At 34.0% G+C, this 20,848-nt stretch overlaps 3 protein-coding genes across 7 annotated transcripts; 1 reads left to right on the top strand and 2 right to left on the bottom strand.

The window, feature by feature from the left end:
- Positions 1-3,483: 3,483 nt before the first annotated feature.
- On the top strand, positions 3,484-5,553 carry LOC140891877 (uncharacterized). Its single transcript, XM_073300546.1, has 2 exons — positions 3,484-3,773; positions 3,884-5,553. The coding sequence occupies exon 2, from the start codon at positions 3,954-3,956 to the stop codon at positions 5,343-5,345; it is 1,392 nt and encodes a 463-aa protein (XP_073156647.1). The 5' UTR covers positions 3,484-3,773; positions 3,884-3,953; the 3' UTR covers positions 5,346-5,553.
- A 1,698-nt stretch (positions 5,554-7,251) lies between these two features.
- Positions 7,252-9,474, bottom strand: LOC140890451 (F-box/kelch-repeat protein At5g60570-like). The gene is made up of 2 exons (XM_073298235.1): positions 9,215-9,474; positions 7,252-9,090 (listed from the first exon to the last, which is right to left on the bottom strand). The coding sequence occupies exon 2, from the start codon at positions 8,654-8,656 to the stop codon at positions 7,466-7,468; it is 1,191 nt and encodes a 396-aa protein (XP_073154336.1). The 5' UTR covers positions 8,657-9,090; positions 9,215-9,474; the 3' UTR covers positions 7,252-7,465.
- Positions 9,475-13,321: 3,847 nt separating this feature from the next.
- Positions 13,322-20,079, bottom strand: LOC140887537 (serine/threonine-protein kinase GRIK2-like). Of its 5 annotated transcripts, none has more exons than XM_073294827.1 (12): positions 19,733-20,079; positions 19,108-19,351; positions 18,600-18,983; positions 17,388-17,462; positions 17,253-17,297; positions 16,563-16,637; positions 16,007-16,094; positions 15,804-15,928; positions 14,950-15,045; positions 14,238-14,420; positions 14,002-14,080; positions 13,322-13,888 (listed from the first exon to the last, which is right to left on the bottom strand). In XM_073294827.1, exons 3-12 carry the CDS (start codon positions 18,915-18,917, stop codon positions 13,737-13,739), a joined length of 1,236 nt encoding a protein of 411 aa, XP_073150928.1. In that variant the 5' UTR covers positions 18,918-18,983; positions 19,108-19,351; positions 19,733-20,079; the 3' UTR covers positions 13,322-13,736. The 5 variants fall into 5 exon arrangements, with proteins under 5 accessions (XP_073150928.1, XP_073150926.1, XP_073150930.1 ...); XM_073294825.1 differs by having other exon boundaries at positions 19,167-19,351; XM_073294829.1 differs by having other exon boundaries at positions 19,108-19,166.
- Positions 20,080-20,848: the final 769 nt, after the last annotated feature.

Below are 20,848 nucleotides of genomic sequence, written 5' to 3'. Positions count from 1 at the left end.
AAATGACATCCATCTATCCCTATGAAAGGTCTACAACCTGCCAAAAATCCTTCTCTCAAAGCATTTAAGCACAAATATAATCTATCAAATCTAATTTGCCCGGTGGAGTCATCTGTGCCTACAACAACAGTACTACCAGGGTTCGATCTTTTTACCTCGTTTGCAAAATCCCATACAAGAGAATATTGTTCATCAGCCGGGCCTTGTACTTGGTTGATAGCTTTTCTTTTGGCAATATAAGCTTGATAGTAAGAAACATTACATCGTAAATCTGCAATTGCATCAAATCTGAATCCTTTGACATTTCTTTTCGGATCAGAACTGAATTTGTTTGCATATTTTTTGACAACCAACTAGATTTCAAATTTTTCTTAAAGAAACTCGACCCACAAGTATGCGTAGATACATACTTTTTAATCTGAAAAGTAGATTCACCTTGAATTTTCAATGCATGGATCTTCCAACCACATTCTTTGTCTGCACACTTTGCATGAACTCTAGTTTTGTCATTTTTGTAATATTTATGTTCTGTTTTTCTTTAATAGCTTGTGAGTGTATGGCACTCCTCAATTCTTTTTTTGTGCAAAACACCATTCCAAGTTCAAAAGTAGGATCATATTTCTCCAAATGGTTGAAGATTGGAAACCTCTGTGACTCCGTTTCAGTATCTGAGCCATTGTTACTTCTCAAATCATCCTCACTGCTATTCAGATTCTCGTCAACAGACTCACCAATCATGGAATTTTCTAATATCCCTATGCTTAATTGCTGATCTCCAATCGACTCTACTCCAATATCAATATTCGTATTGAATAATGTATCATCATCTTCATCATCATAACAGCTCTCACTAAATTCATCACTTTCACCTTCTCCATCATTTTCATCTTCAAACTCTGCCCAATCACTTCCATTTTCATCACTTTCATTTGTTTTCCCTTGCTCAATGACATATGAATCCTTAACAACAACAGATCTATTGAAAATAATAGCATGTTCCTCTTCCACAATGTATATGTTCACTTCTCTAGAAGTTTTCAATCTCTTTTCACACATTACCTTCAAATTCTTGTCATTTTCGATCACTATAAAAACCAATATCATCATTTGTATAACATCTCATTGGATGCTTTACATTCCCATGTTCAGCAACCATTTTAAAGTACTGCAACATTAACATGTTCAAATCATAATAATCGAACTTATTTATATGACCACCTACATAAGCTTGAAGATCTTCTGCGTGGAACTTGCCTCCATAGTGAATAACCAAAGTAAAGAGCTTTTTTTTTATCTGCATATACATAAAAAATGAATATTATATGAATAACCTAGAAAAAATAATTTCCACATAAAACAAGAATCTTGTAGATGAATGTGAGAATGATTAAACTCAGAATAAGGGATGATGCAAATGGAAGTGAAAAAACACAAAATTTTAAAACTCATAAAGATTAAACATTTATACCATATTTCGGTGGTGGTAGATGAAGATCAGCTGCAGCCCGAATCCGCATTTCTCGTAAAACAAATTATCTTCTGATGTAAAATTACTTCTCTTCTGCTTAGGACTTAAGCGATTTATCGAGAGACAAAAATAAAAGGGATTCAGTACGTTCAATGCATATCAGAGAGAGGGGAGGGAGGGTTTTAGATGTTTGTGCAATAATTAATATGACGTGTATATTAAAATCCACATGTATATGTGATGTGGCCAAAACATCAATTTAAATTTTCATGTCACCAGAAAGAAATGCCACTTCAGCAAATTGGTAGAAAAAGGACCAAATTCCTAAACAATTTAAAGATACTGAACTTAAATCAAAGATGTCAAAGATATCGGACCAAAATCCAAAAATGGTAAACTTACCGGACCAATTTATCAATTTTCCCTAATAGTTGATGATATTAGAAAAACTATTTTTGGTGTGGCATTAACACACCAAAAATTCTTTTTCACTTTTGCCCTTCTATTAAGTAAATTTTTTTTTTTACAAAAGTCTCTTAAATAAATTTATACAAAACTTCTCCACTAAAAAAACTCAACGACCGTAAAAAAATACATAATTATTTTATAAAATTATATTTTTGATCCACAAGTTTTATGTGTATATATATATATTATGTTACACACGCAACGCGTGTGCTGCGGTGACTAGTTATAATTATTTTCACGCATTTTTTGCTAGATAAGATGCATTATTTTTCTTCTTAAAAAATTCATTAATTATGCTAAAAGATTCCTACCCGGCCTATGTAGAGTATTAATATTTATGTCTAAAGTATTATTTTCATTGTAAAATTATTATTATTATTATTGATAGTTATATTATGAAGAAATATTGTGAAATAATGTTGATATTAGTAGAAAATATTCGACCCATCAAAAATATTATTTCATGCCTATAGTATCCCTGAAAAATATCAAGTTTTCTTAGTTATGTCATGAAAATTTTTGTATGATATATGTTAATTTGAGTAGACATATTACTTAAATATGCATAGGTTGTGAGATCGTCACACAGAAGACTTACTAAAAAAATAAAAAAAAAATCTTACAAGACTGTCTCATGGATTAATTTGTAAAATCAATATCCGATAATAATAAAAACGTATAATTATTTTTATATCAAAACTAGTTCTTTTCTCAACAGATATAAACCGAGTCTCACAGGCGTATCCTTAACATAAATTGGACCGGCATTTATAAAAGTGAGTGGCGATTTATAAGTCACTCCCTCTTCTTTTCCACTATTATATAATATATAATTAATCAATGACAAATAAAATAAAATAAAATAAAAAGCTTATATATTTTATAGGCATTAAATCTTGACCATTTGATGACAATTGACACCTAAGTTTCCCATCACCGTCGAATGGTCTACTTCAACGTCTGTGTGAACCGACAGTATTAGGATCCTTTCCCACCTTGAGACCATCGATGATTTTGACACACAACTAATCTTTATGAAAGTAATTTTTAAAGCATTGGCTTCTAAAAAATATATATATTTTATTCATCGAACATTTTTATCCTCTCTTTGGATCAAGTGCTAGTTGTCTACTTTGTAAAGCGAATCAAATCACAAAATCAAGTGTTCTTTAATAACTTATTAAACACCACAAATAATCACAACATATGGTACTTTTGGTGAGAGAAATCACAATTGTGGGATGAGTGACGGAGAAAATCGTACTAGTTATACTTTGATCGATAATCTTGATCAAAAAAATGTTTTTAGAGAAAATTGAAATTCATGATCATTCAACTATATACTTATCTAATTTTCATCATGAGCGATGAACATAAATTTTAGCTCAATTTTTATATTATTATTATTATAAGAATAACAATACAATGGTCCAAGTGAAAATCTATTCATTTATTTTTCTTATTTTAAAATTTAAAATAATAATCAAGATGTCAATCATCAGTTTAACGAAATAATTATAAATCAATAATTAATACGACAACCCACACTCCTTCCCTTACTCCTGTCTTCTTCACAGCCACACCGATAATCACTTCAGCCGTTCCATTTCCCTAACCCTAGATCATACAATATCTGAAACCCAACACGAATTCAAACCTATTGTAGCTGTCTCTAGCGATTTAACCATGTAATTTTGGCTAAATTTGAGCAACTGATGAGTTGAATCAGGATGGGTGAGTGGTTTGAACCAATGGCGAGAAGGATTTCAACGAGAGTCTGGTTAGGGTGCCAAATTTCAATGGGATTACTGGTGGGTGGAAATCACACCTCGTCCAGGTTTTGCACTCGCTAATTTGTTCGTTCTGCTTATCTGTTGGATTTCTCTTGAATTTTTACTTTATCCGATCTTTAGCTTTTAAGTTGTGTTAATCGCTACGCTGTTATAGATCTGATAGTTTCAATTAGTTGAAAGATCTGGGAATTGGGTCTAAAGGGACTTAATTTAAGTTGCAAGAAATGAACTACAAGTTCTTGAAATGGCAAGTGCTTCGGGGGCCACTGGCGAGGCTTCTGGTGTTAAGGGCCTTTATGCTTGTGCTGGCTGTGATTATTCTCTCTTTGATGCAAATGGCCCGTGAGTTTCGGGTAATCGAGCCCATGGTTTCTGATGTTAATGAATGCCCTTTGAATTTGCGCTCAAACCCGTCTTTCGATGCTGGAAATTTCTCGAATATCTCATTTCATCCGTCAAGGGATCATGCCACATTGTGCAAAGAAAGTGAAAACTTGACTAAAATTGTGTTTAAAGAGTTAATGCAGAAGAACTTGTTGCAATCAAATGCCAGAGCATTATGTGTTGGAGAAGGATCAGCCTCCTCCGTGTCCGTGTTGCACGAGCTGGGATTTCCTGATGCTTCTGGGGTTGACAAGCACCCATTTTTCTCCCTTTTCAAGAGGAGATTTGTGTATGAGCTCAACTTTGAGGATGATCATTTCGACTTTGTGTTCTCAGGAGATCTCGATAAGGTCTCAGTTCCTGCTCTCCTTGTGCTGGAGATTGAGCGTGTATTGCATCCCGGAGGAACAGGTGCAATGCTTGTTGGAGCTCGTAAGTTCTATTCAGGTGGCTTAGTGAGGTCTGCCACCACTGTTGCGTCATTCTTGAAGAGCTCTGATGTTGTTCATGTTTGTGGTGTTGGATCTTTTACACTTGTGATATTTAAGAAGAAAGTTGGAAACTTTGCTTCCTTTGAGCATTTTCAACTTCCAAATGATTGTCCTTCCATCACAAAAAACAAGCCTTTTATGAAGTATATCGAGCCTCTAGCCCACAAGGACTCGAGGCAATTCAACCTGGAGCAATCATATCTCCCCAATTTCATGAATATCTCCTCTAGAAACAAACTGGTTTATATCAATGTCGGTGCGGGGGAATTCGCTAAGTCGAGTATTGCCAAAATGTCGAAGCCGTATTGTTCCAACCATCACACTGCTTTTGAGGTGTTTGTTATTGATCACAAAATGTCTGTTCTCTCGTCTTTTGTTACAGATCCTGGCATCACCTTTGTCTATCATCCGGCTCTAGATGGAGATTCAATTGCACCAGAAATCACCCCTGATGAATATTTGAGTGCTCCCATTGATGAAAAAGGGTTTGACTTTATTTTCTGGTTTAATGAAACAGTATCAGATGAAGATTTCGTGGTCCTTATGATGAACACGAAGTTTATGGAGTTAAACATTCTTGTCGAACTATTCAAAACCGGAGCAATATGCCGTGTCGACGAACTCTTCCTCCACTGTGCAGATCCTGCAGACTGCAAAACAACCACATGCGGAGACTGCAAGAACCTTTTGAAAAGTCTGAGGAAGAGTGGGGTATATGCCCATGATTGGTTGGGAGATTGAGCTCTGTATGTCTTTTGTGAACTTGCGCTTATGTGTGCTTTGTTTCTGTTAAAAATAAATTGAAGTGGCGGATTGAGGACATAATCCACACTTCTTTCTCGTGTATTGTATTTGAATCTGTATTCTGTGTTGAATTTGATGCCTGTAATTTCCTTCGCTGGGTTGTGGAGGAAGGTTTCTCCTATGTTAACTATGCTTTGTTTAAAGGGTTGCTCTTTGGTTTACTCATTTACATGTTACTCACATTCGGCAACTACAAAATATCGCCAGTGGGACTAGTAGAGCTGTTAAAACGGACTAGGTCAGTCGAGCCAACTAGTAGCCCGTTTGTGTTGGATTTGTTGTTCGCCTAAGATTTAAGCAGCTATAGGCTATGGCTTTAGTATTGTTTGTCCAACTCGATTTGCATAACGAATTGATAGTTAACCGAAATAGAATGACAAGTTAATGGGTTGGTGAACTTGGACGTGGTTGTTCCTGCCAGGAGCATGTACGTGTATCCTTGGTTCTTTTACATCAACTGGAACTTGTTTCATGTCGGGCTCATTTGATTGCTGGAGTTGGAAATAAATCAAATGGCCACCGAATGATATTACTCTTTTCTTATTTGAACTCAAACTCGAATTTGGTAAGTTGGTTCGAAACTTGACTGGTAGCTCAAGAAATGAATGGCTTTGGGCTTCATTGTGGCTCCATCTAGAATTTGTCTTCTATTTCCATTCTTTCATTTCAAATTTAATAATCGAATTCTATTAAGAAAATACTCGAACTATGCCTGGCGTTAGTTGGATCTTAAAATTGAAAAAAATAATATCTTTACAGGATATTAACAAATTTACTTGGTTCAAGTACATGTGCTAATTGCTATTGGGTAAAATAATATAGGCTCAGATTGAGCTTGAAAATGTATTAATTTCTCTGATACAAATGGAATGCTTGGGCCGAAAAAGCTCACAAGGCGGCTCAATTTGCTACTTTAATGGCCACTCGCCGACTGCTTGTAAGATGGCCTCAGGGGATAGCCTTGAACCTCGTATAATCTTAAATTAGCCATTATGCACAATTCGTGCACCATCGATATCTTGCATTCGATTGTCTTAGGTTCTCATATACGCAATCTTGTTAACATTGCGAAGCCAATCCAAGCTCCACATGATAAAAAAATATTGATGTTAAAATTTTTATAAATATACAAGATTTTCCTCGTACATTAAAGCATCACAAATTCAAAATTCCAACTTCCCCCTGTTGAAGTTCAACATGTGTTACAGGAAGCAGCAAAGAACGGTTTAATCCAAACTATCTCGAAAGAATGACTCGGCATAGCATTTAGGATTGGATGTATATAGATCTCATATAAAATGTGTAGGACTCCCACTGTTCTAATACACATGCTACACGAGGAGTGTTTTTGCACATGTAGATTGTAGCATAAACCAACCCAAGAAGAACCATGACTGTCTTCATCATAAATCAAAGCTAATGCAACTGTCCGGTAAGTTCTCTGTTATGATGTGATTTTACAGTGACTTAGTTGGCACTGAGAACTGAATATGAAATACTAACAATGCATGGTACGATGAAGTTGCAGGTAAAACAGATTTTCCACCACTCGATTGCGGACAAGGAGTTGAAGGTGCTACTGCCAGCATCCATTACATTTTAGGCCTAAAAAGTAACATTCAGTGGGTTGCTACCAACAAAACAAGCATAATTGAATTGTATACATTGCATGCACAATATTTTCCATATAGAAATCCCCCAGGTTTCAGTTAATGCTCGGGATAACAAATGTCAATGATATTCCATGAGATATGACTGTGGTTTGGAATGGCTACTAACATGAACTACCATGCTTACCAACAAAAAAATGAACACTAGAATAAAAAAGAGATACATACATCACTTGATATATTTTTGTGTCATGCAGTTAATTGTGATCCCAAACAGTCTCCAGAATGAGACAAAATACAAATCCAATAGTTCCAAGAGTAAATAAGACGCAGAATCAAACAACCAACATATAAGTCGACTATTATGTCGAACAATTGAAAGATGATGATTCAAACAATAACAAATGTCGGAAAATAAGAGAAAAGACCTAAAGGTAGAATCATGGCTCAGCAACCCATGATAGCGCAATTGTAGACAAAGACACCTGAATGCTCCTTCACTCCAATAATTTTCCAATCCAAAGTGTCATTTTTTACTCCCGACTTTGGATGCCAGGAATTCAAGACAATAGCTTCACCTTCAGGACCCCTTTGACCACCTACAACAAGCAGTGCATCTCCACAGGACTTGAAAGCAAGACCCCAACCATTTGATGAATCGGCCCTCACTGGAAGTCTCCCTACTTCGTCCCACGAGTTCTTTTCTTTGTTATACTTCTTCACCATGTTAGTCGCATATTCGACAGCATAGAGTTGGTTGTCAACTACTGCAACAAGAGGAGGTGCTTGTGCTGCTCGGTTGACATTGGGATACATGCCCTCGATTTTTCTCCACTTTCTTGCATTAAGGTCAAACTCCTCCCCACAAGTTAACGAGTCGGTGGGACTAGTCATTCCACCAATAACATAAAATTTTTTATCCATGAAAAATCCAGAGCATAATCTACGAGGAGAGTGCATGCTCGGCAACATTTCCCACTTACCAGTTAAGGAATTGTAAAGCTCGGCAGATTTTAACACGTTCCCATCCTTGTCGCTTCCTCCAGCTACAATGGCTATTGATCCAAGACTACCTGATGCAAAAAGACAACGAGGACGATTCATTCCTTCACACTTGACCCAAACACGGCGAGTCAGGCTGTACTTCCAAATGGCAAACTCGAACAGCTCACGTCCGAAAACCAACAACTCATTCCCCACAGCCAATGACTCCTTATCAGCACAATTAAAACAGTCATCGCAAGGAATTTTAGGCAATCTCATCCATTTCTTCCTGAAGGGATCAAATGCCTCCCACCCTCTTGGATCACAAACCATATACACCCAATGCTCCACAATCCCCAACTGCCTTCTCAGCTCGTACAAATACCCACTTTTAATCAGCCTATTGAATCTTGCATTTAAGAATGACAAAGAAGCATAATCTGATCTATAAGCTCGAGCAAGACACGTCAATGCAACGTCATCAAGCAAACCAGGGAGAAAAGAATCACTTGATTCAATAATGAAATGGCCATCATCATCTTCTCCTCTCAATATCTTTCTTATACCTTCTCCAACCACAAAAGTAAAACTTGACTTATTTCGATCAAAAGATGAAAACACAAACTTTGTTAGCTTGTTGGCTTTTGAATCCATTGTAGCACTCTCCTTATCCAATGAGAAACAAATTAGCAAATCAATAGCATCCCATACCTATGAAACCCACTTAATAAAAAAAAACCAGATGTAACTTTATGTTTTTTTTTTTCCTTTCTATTGAAATTAAGCTCCAATTTTACCAATCATTTTGCCAATATCAAATACAAATATCCCATCCTAGCAACAGTATGCGCAATCTGTCAATCCGACCCAACTATTCATAAACTTGTGAAATCCTTTTCCGTTGAAAAAAAAGCATTCAATCTGTATCAGCGAACCAACCTTTATTGAGACTTAAAAATCCTCAATTTATTCTCAAACCTCTCCAAACCCACCCGAACAATACAAAAATGGTCTCTCCGATAAAGACTCTAACTTTCAGAAAAACAAGCGTAACCCCATCAAAATCCGCAGCTCCTTCTCCAGGTATTCTGGAGAAACAGACAAATTTACAACACAAACAATTAATTAATCACTCATCTACAAAGCACGTAAAAAATTATTTTTTTTAACACACACACACCCAAAAAAGGATCAATCGATTCGGATTCTAACCGGTCATCACGAGTTAATTAGATCTTCTATCATGCGGAAGCAAGCATCGGTCGGGTCTTCCAGCAGTCCGAGTCACCGGCACATTCTTCCGCCCCCGAAACAAATAGGGCTCAATCGCACACCACCAAGCTCATAGAAACGGAGCTCCGGCAAGCGTCGCCGCCAGAAGCGGTGTCCAAAGCGAGTATAGTGAGAGAAAATTGGTATGAATTTTGTTGTGTGAAGGAATTTATTCTGCAGAATTTGGGACCTTAATTATTACTATTTCTGATGTATTACGGGTCAACTTTGTGTTTTACTTTTTAATAACGCGTGCCCTATCTTTTTAAAGCTCTTTTCCATTTTTGCTTATTTTCAGTTCCCTTTTAATTTACTATAATTAATGTCAAAAAAAACTTCCTATAACTGAAAACGAACCATTTATTAATAAAACCATTTTTGGCTCAATTTCAAACCACAATTGCACATGAAAATTTTGTTACATGATATTTTTGCACGGTCGTTTTTTTGTAACACTTTTATGATAAATCGGTTGTATATATACTATTCAAATTCATATTAAATTTAGAATTTTTTATATGTTATTTAACGTGTGATTGTTTTGTAATGAATAATTGTTGTCGTCTGTGCATATTGGTTATTTTTTGATTGAAGTGATGCTCCTACTTCGGTATAATAATAGGAATCTGATTTATTTTATATGCATTTATTTTAATAATAATTATCTACTTTTTTAGCATATAATTATGTAGCCATAATATGATGAGAAATTTACATGAAATTAATGAGGATATTATTATTTACGAAGAATATTAATGCATGTGTGTACTTTCTATATGCATTAAAATTTTTGTCTATTATACTTTACACAAATCATGGGGAGTGGTACGGCCATAATACGAAGGGGAGAAATCAATTATTGTAAAGATTTTTATTATATTATTTTTGACGTAGATTCCTTTTGTTATTTTCAACGAGCAAAAATTCAAATTTACGTACAAAAGATTATCGAGCTAAAATCAAAAAAATATTTTTAAATTGAACTCGAAAGAAACAAAAACATTTTTTAAACCCAGTAGATAAGAAGTGTACGTACTCGACGGTAATAGTATTTTGGAGGGTTTGTACGGTTTGTTTTAAACCGGCCGGTGAAGGGCATAAAAATAGGTGATCACGATCGGCATTGTTTGGTTTGATGTATTATTAATCTATGTATAACTTATCCCAATTAATTTCGCCTTATTTTCGTCATATTATTTATCTATTTATTAATTAATAATTTTACATCAATTAAATCAAATAAATTATAATCTATCCATCAAATCAAATAATGTATTAACTATTTTTTCTTATTTATTTTTAATTTATATTATATTACTTATCTATGGATTACTTATCCTATCACTCAAACTAAACGATGCCTTTAGTTATAGCACTGGATAGGTACACCGAAGCTAGAAACACCATGGTTTGCAAAAACGATATGGGAACGGGTGGATTCAAGATGGTGCAAATTAGTGTAAGTTATTCAAGCTTTGATCCTAGCGATGTTTTATGTAAAAATTTTACATGATTCACCATTCATGGTTCAATGTAGTAACTCAAGTTTCGTTTTATAAGATTAAAATTGCAAAATATGATTAAGGAGTTATTATTGATAAAAAAAACTAAGTGAAAAATCAGCTCCAAACTGTCTGAAAATGGTTTAGGAAGACTAGGGACCCGAGTAGTTAGGATCCAACCAAATTGGTTTGGAAGAAGTGAACCGGAACGGACCATATAACAGTGTTCGGAGCCGAATTGTGTGACATGAGTGCTCTTCATGTGTCGATTGATTTGGACTTGACAAGTGGTGAGATCAAATCGTCTGAAGACAATCGGGCCTTCCGAACTCAAAGATCGAAGCTTCTGAAGTCAGATAACCGAGACATGTCTAGGCATGCGACAATGGTGGAGCTAGCCAGGATTTCATATCCACCCGGATTATAATTTTTTAATAAAAAAACAAAACAATACATATGTGCGTACAATTAAAAAGTATGAAAAATGCTTGTTCATTGTAGTCTTAAAAAAATGATGGAAAACAATGAAATTCAAAAAAAAAAGGAAAAAAACAAAAAAAAAAAAAAGAGAGGAGAAAGGAAATTAAAAGGAATTAAAGAGAAGAGAAAGAGAAAATTGTAATAGAGATACACATTTTATTCTTAGATGTTATGTTGAAATTGAATGATAATTTTGATGCATTGGATGATTTGTTTTGTGGAAAGTCTTGCATGATATTTTTGATTCCATTAAACCCTTTTAGGCTATTTGTTCTATTTTATCACTAGTCCCGTTACAATTAATGTTAAGCCCTTTGATCGTGCATGTTATTTATTTCATTCCTTTGGTAGAAGAGATATGATATATTTGCAAGCATATGATAAAAATATTTCATGTTATGACATGAGAGTTCTTTGATATATATATATGCCCTACATATTTTTGAGTATAATGAGTGAATCACGTGAAAAGTGGTTGTTGAATCCTATGCATTTTAATTTCAATTAAATTGATTAATGTGATCATTCATATTGGTAGTAAGTGAGAATATAAACTTTGAATGTATCAGTATTTTAAAATATTTAAATAAAAGTATACATTACTTGTGCTATCGTCTTTTTTGTTAAATCTTCAACATTATTTTTATCTATTGGTTTAAATTCAGTCTAACATTTATTTGTATCCATGCCTTTACTATCGTTGGGATGACACTTTATGGCAAATTGTCATTTTATTAAATAAAAAAAAACATTATTTTAGCTAAATTTTTTTTATCTTTCTGTTGAATCCAAGTTCTCGGATGCATGCATGCTCATTTGACATCTATTTAGTTATTCATTCAGATGATTCTGAAACTCAAGAAAAAAAATACTAATAATATACCAAGTAAAAAAGGCATATCAATCTAGCTTATACAAATTAATCTTAGTAGAAGTTGGTCCTACTTGATATTATTTTAATTTATTCAAGTTTAATAAAGTGTAAACAAATTGGATGGTAGAAGATGTACGTAGTAATATTTCATGACTTTGTTCGATAATAATTTTAATTTTGTATTATTAATAAGTGTAAATATTGGTATTCGGTTCTTCACTCATTAATTAATAAATGAAAAGGATAATTAAACAAGAATAGCATAAACCGTAAGTATGATGGCTGCAGCGGAAAACGAATATGGAATAATTTTTAGAAGAAGAAGTGTAATAAAAGATATGGAAGAATTAATAGGCTGAAATTATTAAAATTTTAGATGAAAGTTAGTTTACAAAATAAAAAAGAGAAGAATAAAAATCTAAGGTTTTGTTTGGACACGTACTTATAAACGTTTTTACAAAATTATTTTTTAAAAACTTTTTATAAAATGTTTTTAAAGTTGTTTTAAGAATAAATATGTGTTTGGACAACAATTCTATAAAAATGTTTTAACATTTTAAAAATCATGTTGTTCATATTTTGTCTTCCATTATTTCATGTTAAAAACATTTAAAAGAATCTTTCAAGTGTTTTTTAAAAACTATACTTGAAGATCACTTAGTAAAAAATAGTTTTCAAAAATATTTTGCAAAACTTTTTATCCAAATATGCACGTACTTTAAATTTTTTTCGCTTATAAAACACTAAAAATATTTTTAAAATACATGTCCAAATAAAACCTAAAAAATGAGCGTAATTTTTCAAATTGTCCGACCGGGAATTGGAAGCCGGCCGAGGGTGGGAAAGTGGAGATTGGGATAGCAATATTTTGGTTATTCATTTTTCTAAGCACACATTATAAATAATTTTGTTATCACTCATAGATAGATATTTAATTCGAAATTGTGAATTATAAAAGAACAAGACATGGACTTTTAATTCCATCCCATTGTCCATTGATAGCACGTCCAATTTCTTAAAATACATTTTAGAATAATAAATATTAAAGTGGGAAAATATATGTGCGTGTACGTGTGTGGCAAAATGACAATAATTATAATAATATTGAATGATTGAGACCCGATTTTCTCATTCGAGGCAGAAATAAAACATTTCTAATATTTTGGGGTTTTCTCTATAAAAACAAAAACTAAAAAAAAATCCATATGTAACGTAATTTACACAAGACAAATGAAGTATTTTAAATCATTTTATCAAGTTAGAACAAAAACTTAAACAAAATTCCTAAAATTTCACATTTAAATGCTCAATCTGATAAGATGCCTTTTAGAAAAGAACGTCTCCAACTATACTCTATAAATAAACTCCAGAAGTCAAGGAGAAACCTTCCCATATTTGCAGCCCAAAACAATCCTCACTTCCTCCAAAGCTGGAAATCAAAGCCGTCTTGTACAATTTCCAGTTTCTACCCCGTAAAAGCTCTCTCCAGTCCAGGAAAACCCCAAGTACTGAGTCGAACTTCACGTTGTACACCGGTTTCTGTTCAGCATCACAATTTTTCTCAGTTATCCGGGCAGGGGACGATGACGGTATTACATAACTGCTGTCAAAGGAGACCATCTGTTTCACTACATTCAGGCGTTTTTTTCTGGAGATCATGGCGTTTGCACCAGCACAGGTATGGCAGAATCGGCCCGTCTTCTCCAACAACCCATGCGTGCTGCGCAACATCCTCTAGAGTCATTCTTTGCATAGGATCTGGACAACAGATTCACTCATCGATGATGCAAAAATAGAGCTGAGGTACATTTCAAATGCAGAAATGCTTAAGAAAACAATGATAAATAATGCAACTGAGTGGGAAGACTGACCTCTGCACAGAAGGCCCTCGAGCAGACTCTTTAACAGAGGGCTCATTTCATCAGGTAGTAACAATGGGTCGTTTACGATCTGAGGGCATCAACTTCGATATCGATTACTAAAGAGCAATATTTTGCCGAAATAAAGTAGAACAGGGAGACTCGGAGTCGGAGATATACTTGTATAATAATGCATATGAAGGAATTTATAAGCCGTAGTGTCAACAGCAAGAGTCAACTATACACACCTTGTCATACGTATCTTGGAGGGTCTCTCCCAAAAACGGATATTTTCCGAGAACCATACAGTATAAAGTAACTCCAACTGCCCATGTATCAGCAGCTTTTCCACGATAAGTTTCACCTATACAGCACTCAGGAGCTGTAAAAACAGGAGTCCCAGGAGAACGACGAAGCTCATCATTATCATCCTATACATGAAAATGTTGTGAATTGAGTTCATGATACTGAAAGTTAAATGCCGGACAAGCCAAACGAGAATTTATTTTGTATAAAATACTTTATTCAAGTCCTCTATAAAGCAATGTCCTCTATACCAACATAATTTTCTGATGTGGACATATTCTTTGCATGAAATCTAGAATTGGACACGATCATTAAGTGCACAGGCAAGAATCCACTATGCCATAGTTTATACAAATGATACAATACTACCAAAATAAAGGTGGTGTCCAAGTGAAGACAAACAATGAAATTTGAAATTTCCTACTGGGATGTATCAAGTAAAAAATTTCCCTAGCCAATAATCGAAAGCAATGTAGTGGTAAAAAATTGCTCTCTGAAACAATATAGACAGAATGTATATGTCCATGCATTTCAGATAGTTACTCCGGTAAAGTGATTCACGGTTGATATGCCCGCATTTCAGCACTAAGAAGCAAAAGTCTCAGAATACATCTTAGGTTCTCCCTTGCACATGATCAAATAAGAATTGCTCACCTCAAAAACCTGACTGACGCTAAAATCACCGATCTTGATGACACCAGAACCAGTAATTAATAAATTATCCGGTTTGATATCCCCATGCACTATATTCTGTTATTTGGAGCAAATAAATACTAAGATCAGTTTTCCAGAACTGAAAGACCAAGTATGACAAACTCACGCTCACAATATTTTTCTTTTATGGGAAACTCATGTCAAGTTGCATATCAACCAATCATAAACGCATTTCGATTTTAAACAATTCATGAGCATGCAGCGTGATTCAGTCCTTCCATAAAAGCTAAAAATCGGAACAAAAATTACGAGAATGAGATCCATATGACAAATACCAACCAAAGAAGCACAGCTAAATTCCTTTAAGCCTAAAATGTGAACCATAACATAAGATCTGTGCATGTTATTGTTTAATACCACAGCTTGATGCATAAAACTTGGCTGCTTTTGTTAAATAATAAAAGTAGAACGATGACCTAAGTCATTTCAGATGGCTCAAAAAGACACTACCATAGGCTGTAGACTGGCCATGTAGAGCTCTAAAATTGCAATCTTACTTCACACAGTACTAATTTAATAAGGTGAAATGACATAAACAAGCATGATGAGGTTTAGAACTAGAAACTCTGCAACATTTAACATGAGGAAATTTATAGATTGACATTTTAAAAGTTCTAAGCCAGCTTAAGGTGATAGTAAAAATCTGGGAAAATTAAGCAATATACACGTACATCCTCAGCATCATACATTGTTGTGCAAGATCAAGTAACATAGACGGTGAAAGAAAATCAAAACATAACAAAGCTATATTCAATCAACAAAATAAATAGAAAGCAGAAGTTTAAACATCATACATGAGCATGGAGATACATCAAACCAGAAACTACATCACGTAAGTACTTCCGAGCAGTATTTTCTCCCAGGCAACATGCAGGACCGCTACCATCAAAGACCCATTTGCCTTCCACATATTCAAGAACTGAACAAAAGTAGCTTTGATGTAAACAAAGCCACAACTGGCTGGAGCAGAAACAAAATAAGGGAGATTATAGAATACCCATATAGAAGTGATCACTTGTAGGGTCATTGATGACTTCAATTAGATTGACGATATTGGGATGGCTCAATAACTTCATTATTAAAACCTGCAAACATATCATTGATCTATTTTGTAAAACTAACATGAGGAAAGGAGAACTGCAATAGGTTTAAACAGAACAGTACATCTACGGTTATCAAAGGATCGCTGATAAGAACGGTCATATACCCCCAACAATTGATATAAAATTGATTAAGCATTCTCAGAAAGATGGATGCACATGGCGTCTGAAATTAAATAATATTTGTTTTAAAATAAAAAAAATAAAGTGGAGATGATCAAGTGATGTAGGCTGTAGGCAACTCACAATTGGTTTTATAAGAAAATTTTAGACAGGTATGGCGGGAGGATATTTTGCAAACTAATGGTCATAGCACACTTGACACTACATGACAGGTCAGAAAGCCAAAAACACATCTAGATTATGGGTACACTGGAAATAAACTTAGTGCAAATGAAGCAACAAGCTTGCAACCACCTGAAAAGATGACATACAAGAAGAAATTATCATTACCTCACGAAGAACATCAGACATGGCCGTTTCTGAAGGTGTGACTCGTATCTTCAACAAATAAGACTTATGAAAGGACTGCCACAAAAGAAAAAAAGAATAACTGATATCATGTGAAGCTATCATTTCTAATAACTTCATTCTTACATGGGTTCTTGTTATATAATCCGGAGAACCAACAAAATATTTTTTAAAACACAGAAAAATCTAGCTCTCTGTCATCGTATTAGAAATTATAGGCCCCGTTAGGTATCAAAAGACAAACCAGAAAAGCACTTTTTTTTAAAAAAAATGTTTTTTTTTTTGTTTGTAAGGTGTTTGGATGGTCATTTAAGTGCTTAAAAAAGTGCTTTTTAAGTCAAATTTAGAGATTTTTTCAAAAGCCTAAAATTAGAGCTTAAAAAAGAATTTTTTTTTACAAAAAAGTCAATGAAATCCAAACTGGCTCATAATGTAGATGCGCAAATGAAAGCTGTCAGCTGATCAACAGATTAGAGTGAGATATCCACATTAAAAGGCTGCATCTAATATATTTATGGGTGTGATAGGATTTAAAGCAGACCCCAGCAGGAAAAAGTTCAATAAGAGAATTACTCGAAAGAAGTTTTGAAAAGAGCGTATGAGAATTTAGAAACTCCTTATGTAAATATCTAAATAAGTAAATAACCAAGCAACCAAGAAACAAGACATCACCTTTATAGCATAATTTTTGCCATCTATATTACTTCGGTAGAGAACCTGCATATTATACAACACAGGGCAAAAAGATTACATGGGGTATTCCAGACAGAAAACTAGAAAGCGAGATATCTGTACCATTAAGCTCACCACTTTTCCATAGCTGCCACCACCAATCTTGCGTTCATAGACGTACTCATTAACGGTCTTGATTCCATTTTCATCCTGAAATCAGACGAGTTAATATTGGCAGAACAATGATAAGTAGCTATGGATTAATTACTAGTCCCATTGTAGATATCTATTTTATCTGATTTAAGCAACTTTCATTTAAGGATGAACAAAAGAGACAACTGTCAGTTTTGGTTATGGTCGATCACATTCTTCTGAGCATAAAGCTTGAGCTACTACTTTATGTCTACATTGGTAAATTGCAAAATCCACGTTGACATGCTCTAATTGTAGAGACAAATTAAATTTTAACAATATCCAAAACAGATAAGTTTGGAAATTGAGTAGAAATAACCATCATCACCATATGACTAAAAATAAAGAAAAATTCAATCTATCAACCTTGAAAGATCAATAATTAACGAGTAGAAAATTTAGAGCTCTATCCTTTCTTAATATTGATAATAGACCTTAAAAGACTTTTTTACTTGCAGCCTAGAGTGGATGTATCTCAAGGATCAACTCAAGGGAAAAATATCTAGGTTGGTAAACTAGAACATAAAACATTCACTGGGCTAAAATTTACATATTTAGATGAAAAAGTTCCCAACATAAACTATGACTGCTTCAATTTAACTCATACAACTACAGCAATTTTTAAACATTCAGGTAACCACAGTCATTTGCTTGTGTGTAAGTAAGAATCACATGCACTGAACAATTAAGCAAAGCCAAATATCTACACAAAGTGAATTTAACATTTTTAGAAGTGAGGAGCCAATTTCGATGTTTGTTTTGGAGGAACAACTCTGTGATTCTCCAATAAACTAAAAGGGTGCAAGACACCAAGTACAATTGTTGGATGGAGGAGTCATTCAGGAAAAAAAAAAGTCTAAGACTTTCATATATCACTTTGGATATTTATACAAACACCAAAACAAGGTACAATTCCCCAAAGTACATCAATCAAATCCAAAAATTGAAGGTGACACCATTCACGTTTGCAACAAACATCTGATATCATGAAAGAATTGCCACTTTTCTGAGTTCTGGGAGGTGTCCTGAGAAACAAATCTCATCCATGTCCCAGCCTTCAACGATAATTTGGAGTGCCAGAAAATTTTAGAAGCTTATTTTGCCACTGCTAATCTTAAATTTTAAAAATAAAAAAATAGCTGTCACACAGCTTACCTCTGACCGAAGGACACCGTGGGTTTCCTTCACAGGGAATTCCCTGCAAATGAATCCATGCTGCCAATACCTCAGATTCTCCTCGGCTCGTTTGGTAGGGCTTTGGAAATCACAGTCTTCCACATTCCCATGATCAGTCACATCTCTGTTAGAAAAACTATCATCCTCATCTTCCAACTCTTTATCCAATAAGAACTCGCATGAGGTGCTATCACCCAATCCCCTAATTTTGTTGGATTTTTTTGCAAAGCTAAAACCAAACCAGCCACAGCAACCCATTGCTGTTATTTTCTCCATCTTCTCCCTCTTAACAAACATCACAAGGCTAAAGTCCTAACCAATCATTTCAATTCACAAAACACTAACAGACCAGAATCCTTAGTCCTGAACGAAGAAAACAACAAATCAAATTAAGACCAGCATGGTCCCTCAAAACCCAATAGAAAGAATAACACCATATCAGTGGATTTTGGAAGCTATTAAGTGCAAAGTTTTATTGCAATTTAACTCTGAAAGCTCGATGCCTCAATCACATGCCAAAACACACAGAAGTAGAATTTTATGCACCTGAAATGAGAAACAAAGTTAAGGACGGCTTCAGTTGTACGGGCAAATTTCACTCTTTAGTGTTGCAATATGATGTAATTTCGATATTCGATGCAATTTGTACTTAAAAAAAAAAAAGTTAACGACGGCCTTGAATGCTTGAATGTCGGCTTCAGCAGCCTGATCAACTTTGACATTCCAGAGACCTTTAAGCAAAGTGAAAGAAACAGTTAATCAACTCGATACCATCACAATTCGGAGGTGACATCTCCGGAAAATGTCTTGACCTTTTCGCCCAACAAGAGAAGACCCAACAAAAAATAAAATAAAATATTATGAGCATTTTTTTTTTTATTCAAGACGGAGCTGTTACTGTTCAAATAACGAAAATTTGGTAATAATATACACAATTGGTTTTAGATAAGTTTTCAATTGTGGGGTAATTTCAAGAAAGGTCAAAAGAATCGCATTCAAAATCATAAGATAACACAACGGAAGTTATGATATAAAATTAATAGAATGAAAAATAGATACAAAGGACCCATTCGACAAAAAAGCTGAACATTTTAAACAATTGCATGCATTACCTGTCTTGCGATGATGCTCAACAACATGAACAAAAAAACCCAGCTCGGAAATCTACAGAAGATCTGATTTTCAAGGTGCCACAGAAAAAAAAAATGAACTTGTACGGAAAGATATATCAGAACAAGGGAAGAAGAGCCGAAAATTCGAATCCCAATCCGAATTCTGATTCAAATTTTAAAGCCCTCCATCACCTTTATCATATTCTTGTGATACATCAAACTTCAGAAACAGAAATAAAGAAACTCGGGAATGAATTTTAATGCATGAGATCGAAAAGGATTGAGAGGGAAAAATGGGCCAATGTTGAAGACTTGAAGTTTCAGAAATTTGATTTTTTTAAAAAAAAAAAAAAATTTGAACTCGGTTCTTCTGCGATTTAAACCCACTTTCAAATTCGGACATCCATAAGTGACCCTTTTCGCCCATTTGTCAAACAATGCTTACTGATTATCCCCGATTTATTTAATCCAGACATTAGACAATCACTTTATAAATTTATTTTTTTTAAAAAAATATTCATTTCAATTAATGAATAGTAGTTATCTTGTGAGAATATATATATATATATATATATATATATATATATATATATATATATATATATATATATATATATATATGTGTGTTTTGCTATGCTGCCCACAAGGCGTAGCTAAAAAATTTTAATTTGGTGGGCAATTTGTTTTTCATAACATAGGTATGAATGCAAAAAAAAAATATGCAGCACATTACATTTGAATATGGTCAATATATAAATCTAAAAATACTAAATAGCACGATTTCAGTAAAATATAAAGATTTTTCATGCATATAAGATTTGAGGTTATGACATCTTATATTATATTTTTTTCAGATAAATAACTCCAAATCCATTTTAATACTTATAAATTTTAAATTTATAATTTAAATAAATAGTAAAAATAAAAGATGATAAATTTATTTTGGATATGAAATACAATACCTAATTTATTCAAAATAATCACAATTCAAATATTGGCTCTTCGTTCGACAACTTCACTTAAAATTTATATCACAAAATATAGTGAGACAAAATTTTTTATTTTCGTATATTAAAAACACAAGCAACAAATAGTGGTTAAATCGAAATAAATACA

Source organism: Henckelia pumila, chromosome 3, assembly GCF_033568475.1.
Source record: "Henckelia pumila isolate YLH828 chromosome 3, ASM3356847v2, whole genome shotgun sequence".
Classification (NCBI taxonomy): Eukaryota; Viridiplantae; Streptophyta; class Magnoliopsida; order Lamiales; family Gesneriaceae; genus Henckelia; species Henckelia pumila.
Note: the sequence above shows the minus strand (reverse complement) of the source record. Positions and strands in the feature narration are given on the sequence as shown.

Excerpts from the sequence above, each read along its gene's own strand:
- LOC140891877 (XM_073300546.1), top strand. The coding sequence starts at position 3,954 with ATGAACTACAAGTTCTTGAAATGGCAAGTGCTTCGGGGGCCACTGGCG.
- LOC140890451 (XM_073298235.1), bottom strand. The coding sequence starts at position 8,656 with ATGGATTCAAAAGCCAACAAGCTAACAAAGTTTGTGTTTTCATCTTTT.
- LOC140887537 (XM_073294827.1), bottom strand. The coding sequence starts at position 18,917 with ATGTTTGTTAAGAGGGAGAAGATGGAGAAAATAACAGCAATGGGTTGC. Across the intron at positions 15,046-15,803 it reads TGATGTATCTCCATGCTCAT|AATATAGTGCATGGGGATAT; the intron begins GTATGATGTTTA and ends TCCAAATAACAG. Across the intron at positions 13,889-14,001 it reads CGAGGGCCTTCTGTGCAGAG|ATCCTATGCAAAGAATGACT; the intron begins GTCAGTCTTCCC and ends TCTGTTGTCCAG.